Source organism: Delphinus delphis, chromosome 3 (genome assembly GCF_949987515.2).
Source record: "Delphinus delphis chromosome 3, mDelDel1.2, whole genome shotgun sequence".
NCBI lineage: Eukaryota > Metazoa > Chordata > Mammalia > Artiodactyla > Delphinidae > Delphinus > Delphinus delphis.
In genome coordinates this window covers 82,904,149-82,930,721 of record NC_082685.1, presented here as the reverse complement: position 1 = coordinate 82,930,721, position 26,573 = coordinate 82,904,149, and the positions used below count along the sequence as shown (strand labels likewise).

Here is a 26,573-nt window from a genome sequence, read left to right as displayed (position 1 = left end):
TATTATAGCTGGAATTCATCTGGGAGTAAGCTGTGAGGTGAGGCTGTTGTTTCTTCCCCTCAAGTGGCTACCCAATTGTCCTCCTTTTAATAACTCATCCTTTCTCCACTGAGGTAGATGTGAAATTGTGAGATGCCACACACACAGGCCTTTTTCTCCTTCTTTTAATAAACAATACGTTTTGGACCTGAGCCAATCATTCTTAAGGAACACAGAAATATTTTTATTACGTCCAGTAACTAATTTGATACTAGGTACACAGTAATTTGGTATTAGTACTCGAGTAATACAGGATACACTTACTAAGGAAATGACTCAATACATTTGCCCAAGCCACATTACAACTCAATTTAAGTATATCTGGCTTCCCTGGTGGCACAGTGGTTGAGAGTCCGCCTGCTAATGCAGGGGACACGGGTTCGTGCCCCAGTCTGGGAAGATCCCTACATGCTGCGGAGCGGCTGGGCCCTTAGCCTACGGCCGCTGAGCCTGCGCGTCCGGAGCCTGTGCTCCGCAACGGGAGAGGCCACAACAGTGAGAGGCCCGCATACTGGAAAAACAAAAAAGAATGTCAATCTACTTATACCGAAGTTGATAATCACTTTTTAAAAAGGTTGGCTTCTGGAAGATTCAGAATAGTGCGTCAGGGTTCTCTTCCGAAAGCCTTCAGAATCCTGGGAGTCCAATGGGTCAGAAGAGACACAGGAAGAACCCATGTTAGGCTCGTTCACATCTAGGGAGAGAGATGCTGCCAGAAGAGCCCACGGAGCTGATGAAAACAGGTAGTAGGAGACTCTCTTTAGAAGTCCTCTTAATTTTTTAACTAGGGTCTCGATTTTGAACAGTATCGCTTTGGATTTAAATACCCTGAGTGCTTTAGATGCAGCAGAAAAAAAAATAAGAAAAAGCTACAGAAAACTATAGTTGTTTTGTGGCCTCAGAAAAGCAAAATGCTTAATTCCTAAATCCCGGAGAACAGTTTATATTCTTGGGGTAGATTGCGGAGGGGAGGGGAAGAGGCGGATTTTCTCCCGCGACGTTCTATTCTAACGCTTGCTCTAGCCGTCCACAATACTTTTGGGTTCACTGAGCCGAACCAGATCTCTCAACAGATTTTACCCAAAACGCTAAGTGCGGGAGGCAAAGCCAGATACACGAACATCCCGCAACTCTAACCTCTAATAGCTCCTTCGTGGCACGCGGGACACCAGCCCAGCGAAGAAATGAAAGAGCTAGACCTGGGGCCTTTGTGTGGGGCGGGGCATTTCTGCCTGAGATCAGATTTCTGGCGTCAGCTCCACCCACGCGTCAACTCCCTCTAGGAAACATCTTTATTCGACTTCCTCTCATCCAGGCCGCACCTCTCGCCCCAATTCCCTCACAGCATCTCTCGGTACTGTGTTTCATTAACCCGACAGTCATTTTCCCACTCCCTACTAAGGGCCGCAGTTTTAAGAGTTACTGCCGCGTCACCTTAGCAACCGTGTCTCTAATGGCCGCCGGAAGAGACTACGATCACGTGCTCCCTGAACGTCCGGATTTGTAACGTGACTTCCGGTTGTCAGAATTTCCCCAGACGCGGAGACTCCCGAGGAGGAAAAGCTGTGTGGCCCGAGGTCGCCGTGGCCCCAGGGGTGGTGGCCTCCGGGTGGGCTCTTCTCATCCTGCCCCGTCTGCGATGCATCCGCGGCGCCCGGACGGATTCGATGGCTTGGGCTATCGGAGTGGTGCCCGGGATGAGCAGGGCTTTGGCGGCGCTTTCCCTGCAAGGTCCTTCAGCTCCGCGTCGGACCTGAGCCACTGGGTGACAACTCCCCCAGACATCCCGGGTAGCCGCAACCTGCACTGGGGCGAGAAGAGCCCGCCCTACGGTGTGCCCCCTCCCTCCACCCCGCTCGAGGGTCCAGCAGAGGAACCCTTTCCCCGCGGCGGCGGCGGCGGCAGCGTGCCCGGGCAAAGCAGCGGTAAGGGACCTGGGGCGCACGGTAGGGGCGGGTGGAGTGGGGAGCCGCAGACCGGGTCATGCATACCCCGGAAGCCGCGCGGAGGGTCCCGCCTCCCGGGCCTCCCGACCTATCGCGCGCCACACCCTCTGCCCTCCTTTAGTCCTCTGCCCCTGAAACGGGCCTCCTCCCGCTTCTTTACACCAATGTTTTCTCCGGGATCACCTCCAAAAGAAGACGACTGACTTAGCTGTGGTCTGCATGGTAGGATTTCGGAGGGTTTTGGCATATTACATTCCATGACCTGAATCAAGAAAGACGGAAATGGTTTACTGTTTATTGGGAATCATGTGAAAAATACCTAATTGACCAACAGCTATATTTCCCTGAAATGTGGAAGGAAAGAGAAGTATTTCCAGCAAAGGCAGTCTTGGGCTCAAATCTGCCTCTACCACTCTTAAAAGCTGAGAGACTTTCTTAACCTCTGTGATTTCTTAGTGTTCTCATCTTTAAGGTGTGTAGAAGAATAACTCAGGGTTTTATAAGTGTCAAAACAATGAGGTGTGAGTAATGCCTAGTACAGTATGGAGCACAGAGTAGGCTAAAAGTGTATCTTTCCTTTTTCCATTTACTCATAGTAATTGTATCTGTTCTAGATCCCCAAACTACCCCTGTATTTTCGCACCTCCTGCTTTCTTTCTCTGACTTAACTCCACTGAAAAGTCAAAATCACTAAGAGATTTTCAAGATGAGTCTTTGGAATCAAGACATAATTATTCTCTGTAGCATGTCAGAAGACTTGTTTTAATTTCAACACTGTATGATCTGGATATTGTCAACATCTGCTGTATTCGTAAAAAGGAAATAATGCCTGCATCTTCCCATTCTCCTGAAATTTTTAAAATAATAGATTACATCCTTAAATATTATGTATATTCCAGGCATAAATTGTATTCTCATTTCTTTGATTTCGACTTGGAAATACAGTAATATTTATTTGATTTGGGTTACTGGGAGGAATAGACTTCAAATGTCATCCAGTGAGGACAGATGGAGGAGGATCAGTGACTTACTCAGTGTCATACAGTTAGTTTTTTCACTCTGTCTAGTTTTTTTTTTTCCTACAGGTCCCAGAAGGAGTGCTGGAAAGTTATAAATGATTGAAAATGCATGTACGATTGCTACACAGTTACCTTTAGGCAGTAAAGCTGATGTTTTTATCTTTTCATAATGTATGCTTTGATGGTTACAATGAGGAGGAGCTCTTAATAACCAGGGTTTTGTGGGGGTTTTTTGCAGCAGTTTAGAGGCTGGTGAATAACTGCAAAGAGGATAGAAGCCTGAGAGACTTACACAGTTAACAATAGTAAACCTTCCTAACACCTTCCAGAAAATGTCAGTGGTATTTTCTGTTAATATTAGCAGATGACCTGTACACACACAAAAAGGGAAAAGCTGAAAGAAGGAAAGTATCTTAATTGGGCAAAAGAAGCTTCTCTCTACCTTGCATGTTTTTCAAGGCAATAGTGAACCAAGTGGTTTCCCCAGAGACTGTTTACGTGACCTTGTTCTGTCTGTCAGGGAATAGTGAGGGCATTACTTCATTCAAAAGAGCAGAGATGAGAGGGAGGGATTGGAGAAGAGAGGGGAGAGAGAAAAGAGGATGAGAGAAAAATTATCCCTTGTGAATATTGTATTATAGCTGAAATTTAATGTCTGGTCTCTTGGGGTTGTGATATTTCACCATTATGATTTTAAGTTTTCCAATTAAGTAGAAAAAGGTTTTATTTTCTGTTTTGACATATGCATAGGAATTTTCCAGCTGTAAACTCTTCTAATAAGACTATAGATATGCCATCAGCTATAGTGCATATGGACGCAGTAGTCTATCACCGAGACCTAATTAAGCAGCTACTATCAAAGTATTTAAAACTTGGGGAAGTAGAGAAGAGAGCCTTATTTACCCATTTCAGTTACCCTAAGTGCTCTTTCAATTTAATAATTTTCATGGGTATTTTTGCTTGCAACTAGTGGCTTAACATAGATGCTCTCCATCAGTAACAGTGAAGGACGAATTTTACAACATGGGAGGTAAAGTTGGTGAAAGTATCAGTCAGAGTCTTCTCTAGAAAAAATTTTAAATTATTTGTAGTCAGAAGTTGAAAACTGGTAGCCCTTAGATTCTACCTGCAAACGTGTTTGATTTGGTCCACACAACATTTTAACACTTTTTAAAATAGTTGCTAGTATTTTAAGATTGGAAGATGCTATATAAAAATGAGAATATCTCTTTAGAAAAATCACAGCTTTGAAACCTTGGACTCAGAGTCCCATGTGGCAACAATGGATTGGAGCTGAAAAGCAGTTGGGCCTTTAGAAGGTCTACACCTTGCAACTTGCCACAAGCCTCCAGAGAGCTCTTCACTTCCTCAGATGGCCTCTCTGGCCCCTATCAGAATTTGATTTTGGTACATGGAGTTTAAATGAATACCATGTTAAAAAGAAAATACTTTTTGTTGTTTTCACAGTAAACCTAAATAATGGTTATGAGTAATCTTATTCCTTCTGTTTTAGAACAGCTGAATAGATTTGCTGGATTTGGTATTGGACTTGCAAGGTAATTTTGTCTAAAGATTTTTAATTCAAGTTTTTATTTAAAGTTCTTTCTTTAATTTATAATGTTAGGTAATTAGTATTGCTTTCTTTAGAGCAGTAGTTAAAATATTGAAAAATATTTTGCAGAAAAAATTTATTATTTAAAATCGATAACTTGATTTTTTTTCCCAGTAAGGATAGAGAATAGTCATTCAATTTTATAAACACAAAATAATTTTGTAAGGAATATTGTAAGAAGTTTCATGTATCTATCCAAAGAATAAAATAAAATCTAATCTTGTCTCCCAAAAAAAAGTAATTGTGCATTGAACCTTTTTGCTGAACATTAGAATTATAACAAGATATTTAGCAACATGGCATCTAGGTTTTACTTACATGATCGTTAAAATCCATATAACTTAAGTGCAAAGTACATCAAAACCAAAATTTACAGAATTTATAGGGCAGATGGCCCTTCTGATAGGAACTTTGTTCATAGGACATCCTCTGAAAGAAATGGAAAGGGGCATTTAAATTGTCTAGGAAAGAAGTTTTCCATATCAGGCATACAAGATGTAGTTTCATCTTTATACTGTATATATTAATATTATATATGTTGTTGCTTTTGCTTACCAGTTTGCAAATCTGGCTTTAGTTTTTTTCATATTGAATCTTGTTATTGGTACAATGATTTGCAAACATGTCTAGACATTTGAAAACTTTTTTTTTAATTTTAAGAAAAATGCATAATGTAAATAATGCATGATTCTTCAAGAATAAATTCAGATTTATATGTGTTGTAAATTAAATGTTATAAATTATTATTTTATAGTCTTTTTACAGAAAATGTACTGGCCCATCCCTGCATTGTTCTACGCCGCCAATGTCAGGTAAATGTACTTTCTATGATTTTCTAAACAGTAATTCTAACCCTGATTTGAAGTACAGACCTCAGATAAATGACTGAGACCAAGTAACCATTATCCCATGTGACATTCACCAAAATCTATATCAGTTCTCAAACTTCTTGGTCTTTGAAAGCTCTTAAGTCTTAAATATTATTGAGGTCTCCAAAGAACAATTGTTTATATTGATTATATCTATCAATATTTGCCATTTCAGAACCCCAAACTGGAAAAATTTATGCACACGTATATATATATATATATATATATATATATATATATATATATATATATATTTAATTAATTAAAATATTAATATTTTAGATACTGATCATTAGATCATTAGTATCATTAGATACTGACATAAATAGCCTTTTTATGAAAAATCACTATTACTTTTTTGAAAATACCTTTAATGTCTGGCATAATAGAAGGCAGCCAGATTTTCACATCTGCTTCTATAGGCAATTTGTTGCAACACTTTGTTTTTGAAAGAAACAAGAGGTAATGGCAGATATTCTTCTTTGATACTACACCAAAACTCAATAAGTGGTAACTTTTTAAAAGTTATTTGCAATGTGAAATCTGAAACCACGTCAATCAACTTTTTATACCCTGTTACATTAAAAGCTATTGATTTGTACTTCATGTTGAATAGATTTTTTTTGTGTGTGGTACGCGGGCCTCTTACTGTTGTGGCCTCTCCCGTTGCGGAGCACAGGCTCTGGACGCACAGGCTCAGCGGCCATGGCTCACGGGCCTAGCCGCTCCGCGGCATGTGGGATCTTCCCAGACTGGGGCACAAACCCGTGACCCCTGCATCGGCAGGTGCACTCTCAACCACTGCGCCACCAGGGAAGCCCTCAGGTTTACTTATAGTAATCCTTTAGCCAGGGCTGTCCTAAGAGCACTCTAGATAAAGTCTCTTCCTCCTAGTAAATGTAACTAGTCTATTTATCTGAAGATCCCATTGACAAAGAGATTAACCTGGGACTCTCAACCACTGTGCCACCAGGGAAGCCCTTGAATAGTTTTTTTACGTGTGCATGCTTCTGTTACATCATGCATTGATTAATTGAAAAATACTAATTTACTGAATCATATAGATCATCTAAATGTTATGACATTTGATTTTACAGTATCAAAAGACCACCGTCATTAAAATCACTACCAGTCTCACCAGAAAAGCGTTTCAGTTTTCATACGATCTTGATAGTGGATATAAGTTTTACAGAATTATAATTTTTGCTTGTAAGCTCAAATTTATCATTGGCAACAAATACTGTTGTTGTTGTTTAATCAACAAGCCCACTTTGTTCAGTTTTAAAAACATGTTATCCCAAATGTGAATAACTATATTCTGTTAGTTTTTCCAGAAAAAATGGTGATCCATGAAAAAAGTGGTTAGTTCAGGCTCACAACTCCATCGGACAAGTTCTTTTCCTTATGACAGCCATCTTCGTTATGCAACACACAAAATATTAATGAGAAAGATGATGTGTACTCAAGAGTCAGCATTTTATAAAATAAATGTGTCTTACTGCTTCACCAAGGGCATTCTTTAGGGAAAGTGGCTTTTGCCTCTTTATAAGTGAGTCGGATAAAGAATACAATAAGTACAAAAATATAGTTTGGTGCCACTGCCTTCATGCATGCTACGAAGTGAGTAATTTTACCCACCATTGCTTTTGCAGTATTACTGAAAATGTCAACACAGTAAAAAAGGCAGATGATGCTTTAGTATCAAGAAAATAATTTTGAACTTGTCAATCCCCTGAAAGGGTAATGAGGCCCTTGAGGGCTAGTGGACCACACTGGCAAAAGCTCCTATAATATAACTTATCTTCTTTGAAAATTGAGTTAGACAAGATAGAAATAGTTAAAAATTAAGCTGTTTATGCTTAGCACCAAAAAGTAAGCATATAGAGAGAAATAGCTATTTAAATAGCCCTAACAGTGTTACATACACTAGAACAGTGAATTTCAGGCATATATTTTACATTGTGACAATATCACATTGTGATCCAGTGTATACTTCTATATGAGTAACTTTTTAAAATGTTTTAGCAAATAATACCTTCAGAATGTATGATGCATTCTGATACTTTCCTTTTTATTATTTCACTTAATAAGTATTAATTCTGACCCCGTATACTGATTTCATAATTTACCAATTGTTTGTAGCTTGTTATTGCTTGCCATTGGTAGACAGGAATCTGCTGTTCCCTGAGTTCTTCGTGGTTCCTATGTGTTAATGGCATGAGCATTTTGCCTCACTGAATGTAATTCTGGTGTTTAAGGAAACATAAATATCAAACACCAAGGCCCTCTTTATTATATATTCTACATTACTATGTATATCACACATTGGTCTTCAGGGCTGTATTTGTACAACCTCATGTACTGTACTTTTAAGTTATTTAAAGCACTTTCAAGAGTAATTTTGCTTATGTGTAATTTATGCTGACTTTAGAATTGAACTTTCATTTATGCTATGACTCACTGTATCTTTCATGACTTTTTATTTCTTAACAAGACAATAACAGAAAATAACCATGAAATATCTTTTTTTACAGGTTAATTACCATGCTCGGCTTTATCATCTCACTCCATTTACAGTCATCAATATTATGTACAGCTTCAACAAAACTCAGGTGAGAATTAGTCTGTACATTCTATTAAAGTTATTTGTAATGTGCCATTTTGCCTTAGCAATAATTAAAGCAACAATAATTCCTTTTAGTTATTAAAGATATTGTAACTCTTATACTAAAACTAACTTAACATGATAATGACATCTTCTTGATATCACTGAATAATCAGTAAATTCACACCTTTGCCAAAATTAATTAAATATTAGGGGTATTTAATCCGTATTAGAGATAATTAATTGGAGTGTTTATCTTCACCTAAATGTAGGCCACCCAACAAGTGTTAAAATAATGATAGGACTTACTTCAGTTGTAGTTCTTTACTAAAATGTCCTTTTGAATAATGCCTTACTGGAAAATAGCAGTAAACATTCAATATCAAGTTTTATTAAGACCTTTTTTTGGTTTCTTTTTTATGCATTAACAGAAATAACCATAAATTTTGTTCATTTTAGGGACCAAGGGCTCTTTGGAAAGGAATGGGAAGTACATTTATTGTTCAGGGAGTCACACTTGGAGCAGAGGGAATAATCAGTGAATTCACACCTTTACCAAGGTACCTTTTTGGCATTTTCTCAGATTAACTTCATATTAAATATATGACAAAATATGATAGTTGCTAAAAATACCTTGAATTTGAAAACTTGCCTGAAGTAGCTAAGAGAAGAAACTGAGAATAAATAATTAATTATATCTTATGGAATTAGTATGTGATAAAGAAAATGCTTCCTGGTCTAATATCTATTGAGCTCTTTCAGCTCCTACTGCTATATATCAACAATTATCAACTAAGGAACAAACCTGAGTATGTGAGCAATTCCTGTTATTTAAGTGGCTAGCTTGGTGAAGGAGACACATGTAAGCAAATTTTACTACATCGTGATTAGTGCCGTAATTAAACAAACCCCTTTCAGAGTGCAGGGGACACTTTGCGTGGATTTATTGGCAGAGATTTTTTTAACAGCCTGAAATCTGAGCTAGATCTGGAATTATGAGTAGGAAATACCTTGGCAGAGAAGGAGAGCAAGTAGAGGTCACAGCATGCCCAATTTTATGGAAGTTGGAAGGTCCAGGTGATAAGAAGTGTCTTGTGCTTAGAATATTGGGCATGTGTGGAGTAGAATAACGTGAAAAGAGGCTGAGGTGCTAGACTAAAGCATGGTTCTGCCTTTGTAAGTGACTTAGGCTTTATTGTCTATGGAGTTGGGAATCTAAGGGGGGGGATTGTTTCTTTTTGTTTAATATATGGGTTCTTTGATCAAGGATTTCTCAAGTGGCAGTGTTTTTTTAAAACATGGAGTGTTGTAGACAGAGACTTACGGAGAACTGTTACAGTAATCTAGGCCAGACGGAGAAGGGTCTGAACTATGGAGTAGAACAGAAGGGAGGAACTGGATAAACATTTCTAAAGTATAATAGATAATTGGTGATAGATTGGGAATGGGATTATGGGAGAGTGAATTAGCAGCAGTGACAGATTTCTAGATTGGAATTGAGTTGGAGAATTTATAAAGAAGAGTAAGTTGGAGTCAGAAAGAAGATAAGGAATGTAACTGTCAATAAATGAAGTTTGAGGGACTTCCCTGGTGGTCCAGTGGTTAAGAATCTGCCTTCCAATGCAGAGGATGCGGGTTCGATCCCTGGTCAGGGAACTAAGATCCCACATGCCGCGGGGCAACTGAGCCCGCATGCTGTAACTACTGAGCCCACGTGCACTAGAGCCCGAGCATTACAGTTAGAAAGAAGCCCGCACACCACGAGAGATGCCTGCATGCTGCAACAAAGATCCCACATGCTGCCAAATAAGACCTGATGAAGCCAAATAAATAAATAAATAAATATTTTTGGATAAATAAATAAAGTTTGAGATTCATGCAAGACATCTAGGGGGACATGCCTAATAGTGGTTGGAACTGTGGATCAGTCTCAGAGACAATTTAAAGCTGGAGGCATAGCTTTGAATGTGTGGCACTAAAGTGGCAGTTGAAGCTTTGGATGAATTTCCCTAAGGAGGACGTGTAGACTAGATGACAGAGAGTGGACCAAGGACAGAATCCTGGGCGGTGTGTGAGTGCACGTGTGTGTGTGTGTGTGGGTGTGGGTGTGGGTGTGGGTGTGGTAGGAGAGGTAATAGAGGGGAGTAGTAAGAGATGTTCACAAAAAAAATTAACAAGAGCAGTAAGCTGTAGGACAGTGGTGGCCTGCAAGCCAAGAGAGGAGAATCAGAATTGTAGATTCTTTTGGAGGGAGAGGGTAGAGAAATTGGAATGTTTGATTCTGGGTATATTTTCTCTCTGAAACAGGGTACGGGTGAAACCGTACTGGGGTGGTTTAGATAGAGCATAAGAACAATGATAGACGTTTGAGACAGTCACAGCTATGAGTAACAGGAAGGGGATCTTACAAGGAATACGTGAAAATAATGTTAAGAGATAATGTTGGAGATCATAAATTTGTTTAGGTGCTATTTGGCAGGACTCTGGGATTTTCTGTATCAACAGTAAATCCCAGGGATGGAGTTAAAGACCGAGTGGTTTGTTATTCCAAAATTGGCCCCTGGCAGGGTGAATTTTTTGGATTGACAAGGAAGTGAGGTGCAGCCACTAGCATCTCAATCTGAGAATCAGTCTTTGTAGGGAAGGAAGTAAAGGCAGAAGAGACTGATATCAGGCTTTTTGCCAGTGTGATTGCTTTCAAAGGACCATATAGCTTTGAAGTTCCTTTAACACAGCTTTGCTGAGTGTTACAGAGAAAACAAAAAATGTTTTGTCAGCTAAGTTTCTCCTCTCATACTTAAAAAAAATCTGAATTTCTGCCCTTGGCTAACTTTATTCACCCCATTGTTTTTCATATCACAGGATCAGATCAAAACTTAGTACTTGTCATCAAATGTTCTTGAAGTTCTCCCACAAACACAAAATTTTATAAAAATTTAACAAAATTCAGTAATTTCTGTACGGGAAAGAGTAAAGAATTCTGTATTTGCAGTCAGAACACTGTTGGTCCTGACTATTCCACTTTTTAGTTCTGGGACCTTAGGCAAGTAACACCATTTCTCTAAAGCAGAGATGAAGTAGTAACTTTAACTTCAGGTTGAAGGGAAGGGAAAAGAGAAATGAGAATGAGAAGGCACAAAATTTTGTTAAATTTTATTATCTAACTTTCTTACTCTGTAGACACACAGACACATCAGTTGTGTGGGTATGTATTGTCTGTTAGTCATTTGAATCTTATTAAAGAAGACAGAAAAGGTTGTCTTTGTGGTATTCTACTTGGGTTAAATTTTTGTGGTAAATCTCACTCATTACTTCATTTATTTATTTAGCTCATACTTCCTGAGTCCCTACTATGTGCTAGGTTCTGTGCTAGAAATCAGGTATATAGTGAGAAGAAACAAAAGGTACCTGTGACCATGAAACTTGGGATCTAGTGTAAGGGACATATGTTAAGTAAAATAATCCCACTAATGAATGAATAATTACAAACTGAGGCTTTTTCTCTAAAAGAAAAGAATATGGTTCTGTGACAGTATTAGAGTGTTAGGAACAGTGTCCCTAATAAAATGACACTTAAGCTGAGATCCGAATGGCACTCAGGAGACACAGACCAGTTGGTGCAGAGGCAGTGCGGCAGGGGGAATGTGGAGAATTCCTGTAATTGAGGGAAGGCTCATAGGGTTTGAGCTCAGAGAGCAGGATGGAGAGCAAGAGCCAATCTGCGCTTGGCCTTGTAGGCCACTTTAAGAATATTGAGGAGTTTTAAGCAGGAGTCAATGACATGATCAGATTTATGTTTCTAAAGGGTCATTGTAAGTGGAGATGAAAAGATTGCAGGAGGACCAAAGTAGAGAAAAGGATACATGTTCATAAGCTATCACCATCTAGGTGAGAAATATGGTAACTAGGACTAGGATGGTATCTTTTGAGATGGATGTAAATAGATGATTTTGAGATATATTTAGGTAAAATTGATGGAACTTGATGATGGATTAAAGTTGGTTGATGATAGACAGGGTGTCGAGGATGACTTCTAGGATTTTGGCTTGTGTAACTAGATGTCAAATAAAGCCATTCTCAGACATACAGTGTAAACATTTTTTTTTTTTAATTCTAACTTATTTGGGCAAGGTTGACTTTTCTTGGGGGAAAACAAAGTCATAGCAGACACAGTATTAAAGCAGAAACCCAAAGCATTTCACAGAAGTTACCACTTGAGGAGGATGAGCTCTAGGGTCTCTGAGACTGAGGTTCACGGTGATCACTAGGTACAACAGGTGAGACAGTCTGGATTCACCAATATTTTTTTATACTGATTATGATCACATCTGAATTTGTGATCTGATCACATTATAGTTTCTCAGTATTTATTACTTTTTTAAAAAAATGTATAAAGCCCAGGATCATCATCTGTGATCTCTTTCTTTATCTACTGTTCAGATCCCTCCTAAATTCTTCCCCAAACCTTCCCCCAGGTGGAGTGAGTTAGACTTTGTGTTGCTCTACCCTGAAGTACCCTTTCCTTTCACGTGGCATTTCTCAAATCATTAACATAAGGAGCACCTCTAACCAAGGCTACCTGTATAGTTCAGTCTCTCACAGAATCCATTTAGTTGAACTCCAGCTTAGTTTGACTCATCTCACATTTGTAGTTGTACCAGTACTGTTTTACTGTTTTCTCCTCATGTTGTCTGTTTCTCCTAATGACTCCTCTGAATTCACTGACCTGAAACACATTCCATTTTAAATACAATGAACTCTTTCTCCAATTCAATAGATCTCCTTTCTGATTAAGTTCTCAATTAGGGAACAGTAAAAGAGTCTAAGAGTAAGAAAGAAAAGTTATAAGTCTGATTTTGGACAAGTTCATTTTGACACAGAGAGAAGTCTAAACTGAAGATAATAGATTTGGGAGGTTCTGAAGCATCATCTTGGGTAAGATTGCCTGGGGAAGGAATGTAACTTATATAGTAAGAAAAGAACAGGGCTTGAGCCTTTAGGAACTCCAGAATAGGATGCTGAGTTCAGAAAAATGCCCCTGCAAAGGAGTCAAAAGTAGAGACCAGAAGAGAGGAGAAAAACCAGAAGAGTATGGGATAGTGGAATACAGGGGCAGGGAGTGCTTCCAGAAGGAGGGAAGAACACAAGTGCATGTTGGCTGCTGAAAGGTCAAATAAGGCACAACCTTAAAATGCCTATTTGATTTAGTGATGTGGAGGTCATGGGGACCTTGGCAAGAGTTGTTTTCTTAGAATAATAGGGTAGAAGCCAATTTGGAATGGGTTCAGGGTGAGTGGGAAGCTAGGACATGGAAATAGCAAGTTTAGACAGTCCTCTGTGAAGAGGAGAGATGAAGAGAAGGAGCTGGAAGATGAGGGGCTTGGGTTACATTGAGGGAAGATTTTTTTTTTAAGAGCGCAGTTTGAGCACGGGAAAATAAGAGGCAATGGAAAGTAGACTGTATAAACAGAGCGTTATTTAAAAATTCTATTGCATTTGTATATTGATTATGCATGGGAGTATGTGTGTTAGTGTGTCAAATGAAAAACTGATAAAAAGTAAGTCACTTCACTTAATTTTGTTGCTCATTTGAAGGGCAGTTTTTGCTTGTGAAAATAGCGAGTTAAATATACTTATATATTTTGGTATTTGATGATGAAATATAAAAAGGTTTAATCACAAGTAGATTTTTACACTACCCTTTTTCCTGAAGCATTTAAATATGCTAATTTAAATTTATAGAGCTGTGGCAATAAGTTTTACACATTTTATAAAGGAGTAGAAAGCAGATACCAGGAAGAGCATCTCGGGGTTTTTTTTATACTTGATTCTAAATTTCTTTTTTCACTCTTTTTACCTTAATCCTAATAATCTTACGAACCGGCCGCAGTAATTAGTATTCAAAGGAAAGGTGGCCCAGTCCTTACAGAAATGCAGGTCACAGACCCATCTATCCATAATGTTAATGGAGTGCACAAACTTAATGTCATAATAACCTGTGATAACCCTTTCTGAGGCCATAGTAAGAGTAATAGCAGTGCCCAGAAATTTTCCAAAACTTGTAGCATATTTTGTTTTATAATCATAAAGTCACTGTCAGTAAGTTAAGTAGCCTAATCTTTTTTTACAATTTTCGTCTTAATCATTAAATGTCATTCCAGCTGCATTTTTCGATAGTTGTTCAGGCCTAATATAGTATTCTGGTATTAATTTAATCAGAATGTGATGAATCAGAGATGGTTGTTCTGTTGTCTAAAAGTTTCTCTGCAGACCTTTCAGTCTCCTAGAAAAATGTAGAAAAGTTCACATACCACCCATGCCATAAGTGTACTGAGTTTGTTTTTAGAGCACTTACATTATCAGTGATTAATTTCCTTTACCTTTTTAGTATAAAATATATTCCTTTGTCTCCTTATGATTGTCATACTTACTCATTTCAAATAGAAAATGTTTTTCTCAGGTTCCTGCTGTGGCCGTGGTACATGGGTGCCAATGTCATCAGGGGAGCAGGTGGCAGCCAGTCTCCCCTTTATTTTACATTTTCCTTTTCTCTGTTACTCTGCCTTCCTCCCTCCCCTCGCATCCCTTCCATCCCCTCTGTCTGCCTTTTCATCCCCCCCGCCCCGCCCCACACCGCCTCCTTTTTACTTTCCCTTTTATTCTCCATGTTCTTTTCTCCTTTTTGACTTTTCTCTTGATATAACTTTCTCCCTTTTTGTTCTTCATTCAGCTTGCCTCTCTTCTTTTTCTTCTCTCTTTTCTGGTTTCCAAAGGTAACCTAAATAGTAGGAAGCACGCAGTCCTAGACCTTGGTTCCAGACCTGGCATTCTGCCTCTCTCCTTTGAACATATCCCTGTGATCTTTTTTTTTTTACATCTTTATTAGAGTATAATTGCTTTACAATGGTGTGTTAGTTTCTGCTTTATAACAAAGCGAATCAGTTATACATATACATATGTTCCCATATCTCTTCCATCTTGTGTCTCCCTCCCTCCCACCCTGCCTATCCCACCCCTCCAGGCAGTCACAAAGCACCGAGCTGATCTCCCTGTGCTATGCGGCTGCTTCCCACTAGCTATCTACCTTACATTTGGTAGTGTATATATGTCCATGCCTCTGTCTCGCTTTGTCACAGCTTACCCTTCCCCCTCCCCATATCCTCAAGTCCATTCTCTAGTAGGTCTGTGTCTTTATTCCCATCTTACCCCTAGGTTCTTCATGACATTTTTTTTTCTTAAATTCCATATATATGTGTAAGCAAACAGTATTTGTCTTTCTCTTTCTGACTTACTTCACTCTGTATGACAGACTCTAGGTCTATCCACCTCATTACAAATAGCTCAATTTCGTTTCTTTTTATGGCTGAGTAATATTCCATTGTATATATGTGCCACATCTTCTTTATCCATTCATCCGATGATGGACACTTAGGTTGTTTCCATCTCCGGGCTATTGTAAATAGAGCTGCAATGAACATTTTGGTACATGACTCTTTTTGAATTATGGTTTTCTCAGGGTATATGCCCACCTGTGATCTTTTTGACCTTTATTTTTCTCATAAGTAAAAGAAATAGGACAGTACCTGCTCTGCTTATCTCACAGGATTCCTTCTTGTATCAAATGAGGTGAGAGGCAGTACAGGCAGATAGTATAGACTTCAAGTCATACGGACCATGGTTTAGACCAAGTTGCACCGCTAACTAGTTGCATGGCTTTGGGTAAGTTTTGAACCATCTCTGAGCCGATTTCCTCATCTATGAAATTGGGGGTTATAGGTTCATTGTGAGGGTTAGAAGTAATTTATGCAGAGTGCTTTGCACAATGCCTGGCATATAGTAGGAGCTAAAAAAGATAATAGAATATAATAAAGGTCACAAAAGTAATGTCATCTCAATAAGTAAAGGCACTTTGAAAATTAGGGGCTATACAAATGTATGTGTCATTCTGAATTACAGTTACTTAATTTTGTTTTGTTTTCTAATTCTCATTCTTACATACATTTTAAAGCTTTTTTTATTCCTTTATCCTATTTTATTGTTTACCTTTCTCTTCCCCGTCGATTGTTTTCCTCAGTCTATCATTTTTGCATCTTATCTAATGTCTCATGTTCATTTTTATAGTCAGTTATAACTCTTCCTCCTCTGTCATCCCCTTCTGTCAGCACATACAGAAAGACCTTCTATGTTTTTTCTCTTTTCAACCCACTGTAATTGTTTGACGGGTCCCAGAAAGGAAAATGTTCATCATGAGAATATATTTCTCCTACAGATTAAAAAAAATTAAAAATTGATTACTTTTTTAAAGCTTAAGCTAATTCAAGATGTTTTAGAAAACATGGCTTTTACTTTATTTATTTTTTAGGGAGATTTCACATAAATGGAATCCTAAACAAATAGGAGAACACCTTCTACTGAAATCGTAAGTATCAAAAGCAGCATTTATATCCATTTTTATAGTGTTAGAACTGAAAAAAAGCTTATTAAATAAACAAAGTGAAGGAAAGTAGAGCAATGAAATATTTGTGGGACTAGAACTTAATCAGAAAAGTAACATAGAATTTAGGAATAAAATCCTGAAATATATGTTGTCTTTTAAATAACCCTTCTAATTTGAAAGGCTAAAATCACAACCTAATTTTTCTTTGCATTCTTAGGAAGTTAGCAGAGATCTTCAACTTGTTAAACCTGAATTGCCAGGAAAATTATTACTCTTATTATTATTATCATTATTCTCTTAGTAAGCAGACATACAAATTTATATTTGTATGGTGATGAGTAAACTCAAACAAAACCTTAGTGTCATTAAAACGTAGTCCTAAAGGCACTTAGTGACTTTACAACACTGACCATTTTTATGGATTAGAATTTTACTCTTCACTTTTTAATTTTTTTTGAAGATTGGGAATTGGAAACCCCCCAGCTTGCTGGCTCCCTCTGTGGGACATTCCAGCACATTTTTACTTAGTGATGTTCCATTCACCTTGAAAACCACTACTTGCCAGGACCTGGCCCATAGGGTTAGGTAAGTCCCACCTTGACATTATTTTAAATAACTATATTTTGCAGGCTTGCAAAGTTGTAATATTACTATGTCTAAATAGTGGCAATAGGAGGCAACTTTGCAAAGCTGTACAATATTGTTTTTTAATAATAAAAGGGGACTTCACTTACCATGGAAGACTGGCTTAGCTCTGCTGGGTGGGAAATCTGGGAATGGATAATGATAATAGATAGGACAATAGCAGAACAGTAGCCTTGTTGAGATATCACTAAAAAGGCAAGCAATGGAATGGATCCCTCAACCTAAATTTTAGGTATCAGATATACAGGCTACATTAGCTATGTGCAGGTAGACGTCCAAACAGTGAATCATAAACAAGCCTACATTTTACTGGTTTAAAATAATTTTCTTTACAGGCTGTCACTGTGTTATTATTAATACTTAATTTTTCATCTCTAATTGTTGAGTAAAGCATCTTCTGTTACAGGTCTCCGAAGTATCTTTAGGCTATAGGTATTAATAGTTAAAAACCTTGAATATATTATTCAAGCTTGAGTATAAATTATGTTGATGTATTAATATAGATATTAAAAAATTTAGTGTAAGCATCTTGTTTCAGTATACTGATAAGTTTGTTTTAATTTCTACAGCCTAACTTATATAGTGGCAATGCCTTTTTATTCAGCAAGTCTAATCGAAACAGTACAGGTGAGCTATTTTTTCCTGTCTTTTTTTAAATTAAAAATGTTGTTGGAATATTCAGTATATTGTGTATGTCTGATAGTATAACAGAAAAATTTAAGACAGTATCCTTCTAAAAAAATTATTTTTTCTCAGATACCATACATATACCAAAGATTATATACTAGGCACACTGCTGGTGTGTCTGTTTCCTTTGCAAATTTACTTCACACTTTTAATTCTTTTTATCCCTTACACAGACAGCTGTACTCTTCATTCAGATATCTCAGAAACCAGCCTATGAATACAAAAAAATCTATAGGGTTGTTTTTTGTTTTTGTTTTTTTCTCCAACTTTTTAATAACTCAAATAGTTATGGCTTATCAGACAATAAATTACTAATTACCTGAACATAAAACATGATGGATAATCATCCTAACAGTGAGAAGGTAGTCCCCATAGGTAGTTTACTAACAGCATTCTTTTTAAATATGCCTTTTAAGGAACATTTGATGCTATGGTGTTTAGTATATACTACAAAGCGAAAGCAGTCTCCTGCTAGCATTTTAAATTGTTTCACTATTTCTAACCACATGGTGGCACTTCAAGTACATTGAATTAATGTACTTTCTCACATACCGTTCCTGCATTTAAAACTGTAAGAGAGCTAGCTTAACTTTACCCTGTACACAAAATCCAACTAACTGTCTACCACCTGTCTTCCGTCTTCAACATCAGATCCTCTGGCATATTTTTTTCTTTGTCATAATCAGCGCTTATGAGTTTCCTCTCTATAAAACCTCACTGGATCAGCCTTTCCTTTTCTAATTACTCTTTTCCACTTAATTGCTTTTCTGGCCATATCGTTGTTTTTCTTTTCTTTTCTTTTTTTTTAAAGGCAGAAAAAACTTTATTCATGCATAAACTCGTAATGACCCCATCTTCCTGCACAACTTTAGAAACATTGACTTATTACAATACAAATTGGACCAAATGGTGAAGGAACTCCAAAACCATCACAGACCTTTCTCGCTTCACTACACAGTGCAGTGGAGCACGGCACAAATTGAGGAAGGAAGTCCTTTATGTGTTTCACATTTACCTGCTTGCCTTCAAACCCCAGGGCAGAGATTCAGTTGGGGGTGGATTGGGGGCAGAACCTATTGTTGATTTTTTATGTGTTTATTTTTTAGAATTATTAACTGAAGTTAACATCTTGCTACCCAAATATTGTCTCCTATCCCCTTGCATTTGGCAATGTGAAAGGATATAACCTTTGTATGGGGCTGCAGTTTACAGAATTATCACTTTATGACATAGCCTCATTTTATAGATAAGGGGGAAAAATAGCAGGAAGATAATTATTGAAGGAAAAAAAAAACGAAACAGCGTGATATATTGGGGAAAAACAAGTTTTAGCTTTATGCAGACCCATATCACAGTCACATTTCTCTACTTAAATTAGACCTGTGACTTTAAGCAGATGTCCTAACCTTTTTTAAATCTTAATTTTCTCATACATAAAATGGGACTAGTATTTTATTAACTGAATTATAAAAATTAAGTGAATTATTTATGTAAAGTGCCCAGCTCACTATATGTTCATTTTGTTGTGTTTTTTTAACCCAAATGCCCTGTTTTTTTCTGCCCCAGGTTCCACCTGCTGACCGCCTCCTTTGACTCCTTTTGTCTGATTTTCTAGTTCTCTTTTTTTTCCTTCAATTTCTACTCTCTTGAACATCCTCCTTTTCTTTTAGTAACCTCTTACCATCTCTTCTCCTGTAGCTCCAAGGCACAATCCTTGACCCTCTCTGCTTTGTGTCCCATATTCACTGTCCTGGAGAACTCATTTACTTGCATGAATCCTTTTAACTCTCACCTTTATATGAATCTAAAAATTACAAAACTCTTGATTTTCATATTTCTTTCATCCTTCATAACCAATCAGCCATCATGCCTTCTCAGTTCTAACTTTAGGGAGTATCTGAGATTGTCTGCTCCTCCCCACCGATAGGCCACCATTCTCTTTCCTTCTTGTTACATTAGCTTCTTTCTCCCTACCATGTTCAGTGGTTTTTTGCCTGTCTGGGGAGCTCAGATCTCTTTGAGAACAGTCTTTCCCTTGAAAAATACACATGTATATATAGATCTCCTAAAGAACACCACCATTCTTCAATATGAACTTCCTAGTGATCTGTTGTCTTTACTAAGAATCTTTGTTCTGTTTCCTGCATTTTAAAGTCCATTCTACATATTCATGCAAGATTAGTGTTCTTAAATTGCAGTGCTTGTATCCTTTTGCTGATTAAGAATCCACGTTGACTCATATTCTCGAAGATCAATTTCAGACTTCTCAGCATAGTATTAAATCAAGGTTTTTACTGACTTCACCTTTCAGCTAATCTTTCTTAACTGCTAATTTTTTTTAAAAGCTCATTTTAAATTTTAAAATTTTAAATAAATGAATTAAATTCATTTATTGAGTGCTAACCTATGTCAGGCACTGTTATAGACCCTGGGGATAACATAGCAAACAAAAACTTTCTGCCCTCATGGCACTTACATTCCTGTGGGGAAGATGGACATAAACAAGATAAACAAAAGGATACTTCATGGTGCTAAGTGCTAAAAAATAAAACAAGGAAATGAAATAAGATGTGTAATGGGTAGCAAGGGATGTTACTATTTTTTTAAGATCAGGAAAGTTCTCAGAAGCAAAAGTCATTTGAGTAAAGGTCTGAACATAAGAACTACATGGATATTTGGGAGAAGAACATTCTAAGCAGAGGGAAAGCAAGTGCAAAGGCCCTGAGGTAGGATTATATCTTACATGTTTGAGGAGCAAAATGAAGGCCAATACAGTTGAAGCTGACTAAGGAAGGGAGAACAAGAGGAGATGAGGTCTGAGAGGTAAGAGGGAGAGAGATCACACAGGACACTAAAGATCACTGTAATAATTTGGCTTTACTTTGAGGGAGATGGAAAGTCTTTGGCAGGTTTGAGCGAAGAGTGACATGATCTAACTTGTGTCTTTAATAGGATCTGTTTGGCTGCTGTATTAAAAATAAACTGGACTGGGAAGGGGGCCAGAGGCAGGTAAATGGATTAGGTTAGGTGAGCTCATTTTAGTCTCATGGTTTTAAATATGTTCTCTTCACTGTAAACTCTCACATTTGTACGTGCAGCTCGGACCTTTTCCTTGTAGTCTAGGTTATAAACTCCACTTGGAGTTTACACCTTAGACTTAACATTTCTGAATTCTTGATCTTCTCCCCCAAATTGCTACCCCAGGAATATTGTCCAACTCAGTAAAAGGCACTGCTATTCCTCCACTTCCTCTGGCCAACAGCTTTGAGGTCATCCTTGTCTTCTCTTTTTCACACCCCAAATCAAATCTACCAGTAATTCCTATTGGCTATAATTTTAGGATAAAAGCACAGTTGCAGCATTTTATTTCCTTTGCTACCTGCTAGTCCAATCCACCATCATATCTTTAACTGGTTTCTCAGCCTCTGCTCTCATTCTCCTCTACACAACAGCCAGTATAACATAAATTGTATCTTACCCATCTTATGCTTAAAACCACCTAGTCACTTCCCATCTGACTGGAGGCCAAGGTCTGCACAGTGGCATGGTATGGCCCCTGACTACCTTTTTAACTTCATTTTTTGCTGTTCTCTTCTTCAGTCGTTGCTGCAGCCAAATTGGCCTCTTAGTTGTTCCTTTTCTGCCTGTCCATGCCTCTGTAACCAGTATCACAAACTTCCTTATACATATCCCCATAATTGTAAAAAAGCAGAGACAATGCAGATGATAATGACTCATGTTTATTGAGTGTGTTCTGGGTACCAGGCCTTTTTTCATTTAATGCTCCCAGCAACTCTGTGCATAAAAGGTAGGTAGGCCTAATTCCATTTTTATAGAACAGTAAACTGACTCTTAGGAGAAGTTAAGTAAGTTGCCCATGGTCACATGACCAGTAAGTACATAATGGAGGTGGGTTTTAAAGCAATGCTTAAGAACTCCAAGCACTGTGCTACCTCTTCAATGTCATGTACAATATTTGTTGCTTTTCAAAATGTGTCCTAAGGAGGTTCTTGAGGGTGGGGAAACCAGGTGTGTCACCCTCCACATCTCTTCTCGTTTCCCTCCCCCAATAAGAATAGCTCCCAGCTTCACTGCTATCTGTTTTGTGAAATTTTATTTGAAAAAAGAATCTAATGCCTAGATAACATTTGAAGTTTGCAAACCATTGATGTTTTTCCTCTTTAGTCAGAAAATTAGGGTTTAAAAGGGACCTAGAAAGAATCCTTCTTTGTGGAAGAATAAGCAGATGTTAACTTTTACTCATTTCATCATTTTCATTTCAGAGTGAGATAATTCGAGACAATACTGGAATTTTGGAATGTATTAAAGAAGGAATTGGAAGAGTGATAGGCTTGGGAGTGCCTCACAGCAAACGACTACTTCCGCTTCTTTCCTTGATCTTCCCTACGGTGCTGCATGGGGTTCTTCATTACATCATTAGCTCAGTCATTCAGAAGATTGTCCTGCTAATTCTAAAGAGAAAGACTTACAATAGCCACCTAGCTGAGAGCACTAGCCCGGTGCAGAGTATGTTGGATGCTTATTTTCCAGAGCTTATTGCTAACTTTGCTGCCAGTCTTTGCTCTGATGTTATACTTTACCCATTGGAAACAGTTTTGCACCGCCTTCACATTCAAGGAACACGCACAATAATTGACAATACAGACCTTGGCTATGAAGTGCTTCCAATTAATACACAGTATGAGGGAATGAGAGACTGTATCAATACCATAAGGCAGGAAGAAGGAATGCTTGGTTTTTATAAAGGGTTTGGTGCTGTTGTAATACAGTACACGCTGCACGCAGCTGTTTTACAGATTACCAAGATTATTTACTCTACTCTTCTTCAAAATAGTGTTTGAGATTTAGATTCCTGGTTAGTCTGAAAGACATCATCTGGATACTTCGTTATGAAATTATGAGGGATAAGAGTGAAATACCGTTGGTGGGAAATGGATTAGAAAGTGAAACTGGTAGAAAAAGTCCATGCTGATTATATTGACTCTTCACTTTTTAAAAAGGTTATTGGTATATATTTTGGATTCAAAGTATTCCAAATTTGAAAACTGAATAAAGACACTCATATGAATTAAATTCTAGCTAGTGTAGCACTAATGCTGAACTAAAAATGATCTCGAGAAGAAGCAAAATTTTGTCAGCAAACTGAAAACAAAATTTCATATGACTTTAATGTTTATTACATGTTTAGTTCACCTTCTAGATATTGGTATGTCATTCTTAATACAGTGTATAGTAGCAGGAGGTCATAGTTTACCTTTCAGCAAATAAGTTATGTTATCAGTAACCCGGACAAGAAAGATTAGATCTGGCAATCTGTAAACAGGAGCTGAGGGTTTTAAGTTGCACTGTCCCTGTCTAACTTTAATGGCTGTACATTTATTCTATAAAGCCACTTATATGCATACATACAACTTGGAATTGCCTTCATCCCTACAAATTTCCCACTCTTAGATCAGCTTACTGTATAAAATGCAGTTATGTATTTTCTGCTTGAATATCAGAACAAAATATTAAAAGCCAAGGTACCCCAAAGATTTAAGGCAAACAGCTTACTTGTCCATATGCAAACCCACCGTTTCAGTGCCAGCAACTTAGAATTTGTCATATGTTTATAAAGTTTGATTTGCTTATCTAGCCTTATGAATCATCAGACTGTTTTTAGAACCACTCTTAACAGAGATAGAATATAAAATAATCATGACAACTATTCCTGCTTCCACATTTACAAATTGTGTACTAAAGTGAATATCACTTGCCATTCGTTTCTGAATGACTTGACTTAGAGGAGACACGATTAAAATTCACCTGGGAATTTGTGCCTCTTGCCTTCCATATAGTCATCATTAAATGATGACTTCAATTTTTATTTTCTTTTAGTTTCTGTTCATAGTTTCATTCTCCAAACTAGATATACATAAAGGGAAATGCAGGTTTATCCTTATCACCTTTTATTGAAACTTGTTTGGATGAATACTGATGAAAAATAGAAACCTTAAAGGAAGTTTGTCCTTGCTTTTTATGGGTGATGAAAAGAAGTAAATTTCAACAAATAATAAGCAAAAAAGTTGGTCATCAGTTTAATAAAAAAATTCTGTCTGTTCCGAAATTGAATTTGGTGGGTGAGGCTCTTCATATAGTAAAATGATATGCATTTGATTAATCCATCATTAAATGTTTTAAAGTTTCATTTCTTCATGTGAATGATCAGTTTTACTAGGAACCATTTAGCACACTGAAGTACAATGACTTTGCACTGATGTTGTCCAACGTAGAATGCAGGTTCTGTTTTACTGAGATCTATTTTACTTACTAAATGTCAGCGAAATGGTTACTTTTTGTGATTAATAATGTTGGAACCAAAAATTGACATCCAGAAAGTGTGAAACAATACATTTGTTGCAACTCTCTCTACTATCTTGTGTATGTGTGGTTCTTTTTTAATGACTAAAACATGGAAGTTTTCCATTTTTCCATTCCACCATGAGGGAGAAAATAAAATTAAACACAAGTTGTACTCGTTCAGATTATGGTTTACCTTGTCCGGTTTACAGCACTTAAGTTGTTCTCATTGCTTTTGAATTAATAAGTAAATTTTTAGATGTTTATAATATGTCCAACTTCCTAAAAACCTTTCATTTTTATTATAATCGAAGATAGTTTCAGACAAGAGTAAACTTCTGAAAATTTCAAGTTTCAGAAAATTTCTAGAAGAACAGAATCTGAATGGAATCAAGTATCTACTAGTGAAAATCTGGGATCCTTTAGCTAATTACTAGATATTTCAAGATTATTTTATGAAAGTTACGAAGATTCAGTTATATAAATCTGTCTCGTGGAATCATTTACAAGACTGATAGGCTGAACCACATACAAGTAGGTTGGTCTTATTTTCTGTCTCTTTGGAGAAAGAATACAAATTAATGTTAAAACTAAAATTGATTGGGAGATTGGGATTGACAAATATACACTAGTATGTATAAAATAGATAACTAATAACTTGCTGTATAAAAAAAAAATTCAAAAAAAACCTAAAATTGAAAGGCAGCAAGTAAAATACTAATTTTTTTAGTACCACTCCAAATTAGTTGAAATATAAAAAAATCCTTAAAATTCAAGCACTTAAATGCCGGCCAAATATGTTTAACTGAATTTAGAAAGGAATAAGCAAAATAAACATTAGACATGCTCTTTCCCTTTTAAAATTGCTCTATTTCTTTAGCATATAGGTGCCAAAATCAAATACCTATGGGCTATATTTCTTAAGGTGATAATAGCTTAGAATAACATTTTTAATTCAGTATGATTAATATTATCATGAGTAAGAGTCTATTAAAATGTTCCACAGTCCCAGTGATCCACTTACATAAGCTAGATTTGGGCCATGGAGCTGAAGTATGATATACTTGCCTTACATTGTTGGGTTTCTTAACTTGAGTCAAATAGTCTGAAAGCAATGGAATTAAAAACTGAAATACCTGGTAAATATTAACTTACTATGTTAAGTGAATTTATGAATTGATTTACTAAATCTGTTTATAAATCCCTTTCCTTCGAGAGACTCTTTATTTTATGGTTTCCAGAAAAATAATCTCTAAGTTTACATAATTTAAGCCTCCGAACTCCAGCACTAGATGTTATAATTATGAAATAGTAAAAAACTAATTTCAAAATGGTTACGGATTGTGGAGTTTGATAGCCAGTGTTTTCAGAAGTAAAACTGAGAGGCAAGAGGTCTTGCTCATTTTGCATATGTGCTTGCCTGCTCACAGCTGTCTTTTCAGCACTGTGTTTGTTATAACCCCACAAAGCATTCACTAACTGACTAGGCACAAACACTTCAGTATTTCCGTGTATTCATACATGTGCTCAGAAGATAAAAGAAAACACATGGCTTTTTGTTTTTTTCAAATGAGATTGTGGAGGATGTTTACCCTCAGTTTGCATACTGGGAGGTCTTGAAAAGATAGCCAGGTTTGAATTAATTATTTTTAATAATATATAAGCAAAGAAAATCCCCATGGTAACAACTCACATTGCATCAGAATTTAAGTGATACTTAACTTCGGCATTTCTGGTTTCTCTACTCTTTCAAGTAGTTATACATTTCTCTCCCTTTCCTTCTCTCTCTCTCATATAAACTGGATATATAATGTCTTTCTTTTGAGTCACTGATTATCACTGATATGCTACCAAGTTGTATAATAGAGTAACAAAAACTTGTGATTTGACAATGAATTTTATACAATATTACCTCAGCTAGAAGAGGTGTGTTGTCTGTATTTTAAGTTTTTGTCTCACTGGTACTTAAAGTGTTTTCAGTAAATTGTGTAATATGAAAAGGTTAAATAAAATGTTGAAATAAAATCACTAATTTTCTTTTACTGATGCTAGAGAACTACTAAGGCTGGTGGTGTAGGTGTTCAGAATATGTCCCCCCAAAATATGCTGTGTTGGCATATTGATTATTTTGTATTAAAGGTCCTTGAGAAACAGTGGGTGCAAAAGGACACTCTGACCCTCCTTTGTTCCCCTGAAAGCAAATTGCCCATGTGAAAGGTAGCCTCCCTGTACCAGAAGAGAGAATTTAGGGCTGAGAAAACTGTATAAATAAACCTTGTTACTCCTTCACCATTTACTACCCCACCACAAACCCCTCTGCCTATCAGTTCTTCACAAATTTACTGTTTCTTCGT

At 37.1% G+C, this 26,573-nt stretch overlaps 2 protein-coding genes across 3 annotated transcripts in view; one reads left to right on the top strand and one right to left on the bottom strand.

The window, feature by feature from the left end:
- The window catches only part of TMEM232 (transmembrane protein 232), a 378,932-nt gene that overhangs the window by 266,683 nt on the left and 85,676 nt on the right, over positions 1–26,573 (bottom strand).
- On the top strand, positions 1,569–26,256 carry SLC25A46 (solute carrier family 25 member 46). Of its 2 annotated transcripts, XM_060009037.1 has the most exons (9): positions 1,569–1,964; positions 4,518–4,560; positions 5,371–5,428; positions 8,020–8,097; positions 8,550–8,650; positions 16,453–16,509; positions 17,742–17,799; positions 20,812–20,868; positions 22,143–26,256. In XM_060009037.1, exons 1-9 carry the CDS (start codon positions 1,679–1,681, stop codon positions 22,719–22,721), a joined length of 1,317 nt encoding a protein of 438 aa, XP_059865020.1. In that variant the 5' UTR covers positions 1,569–1,678; the 3' UTR covers positions 22,722–26,256. The 2 variants fall into 2 exon arrangements, with proteins under 2 accessions (XP_059865020.1, XP_059865021.1); XM_060009038.1 differs by lacking the exon at positions 20,812–20,868.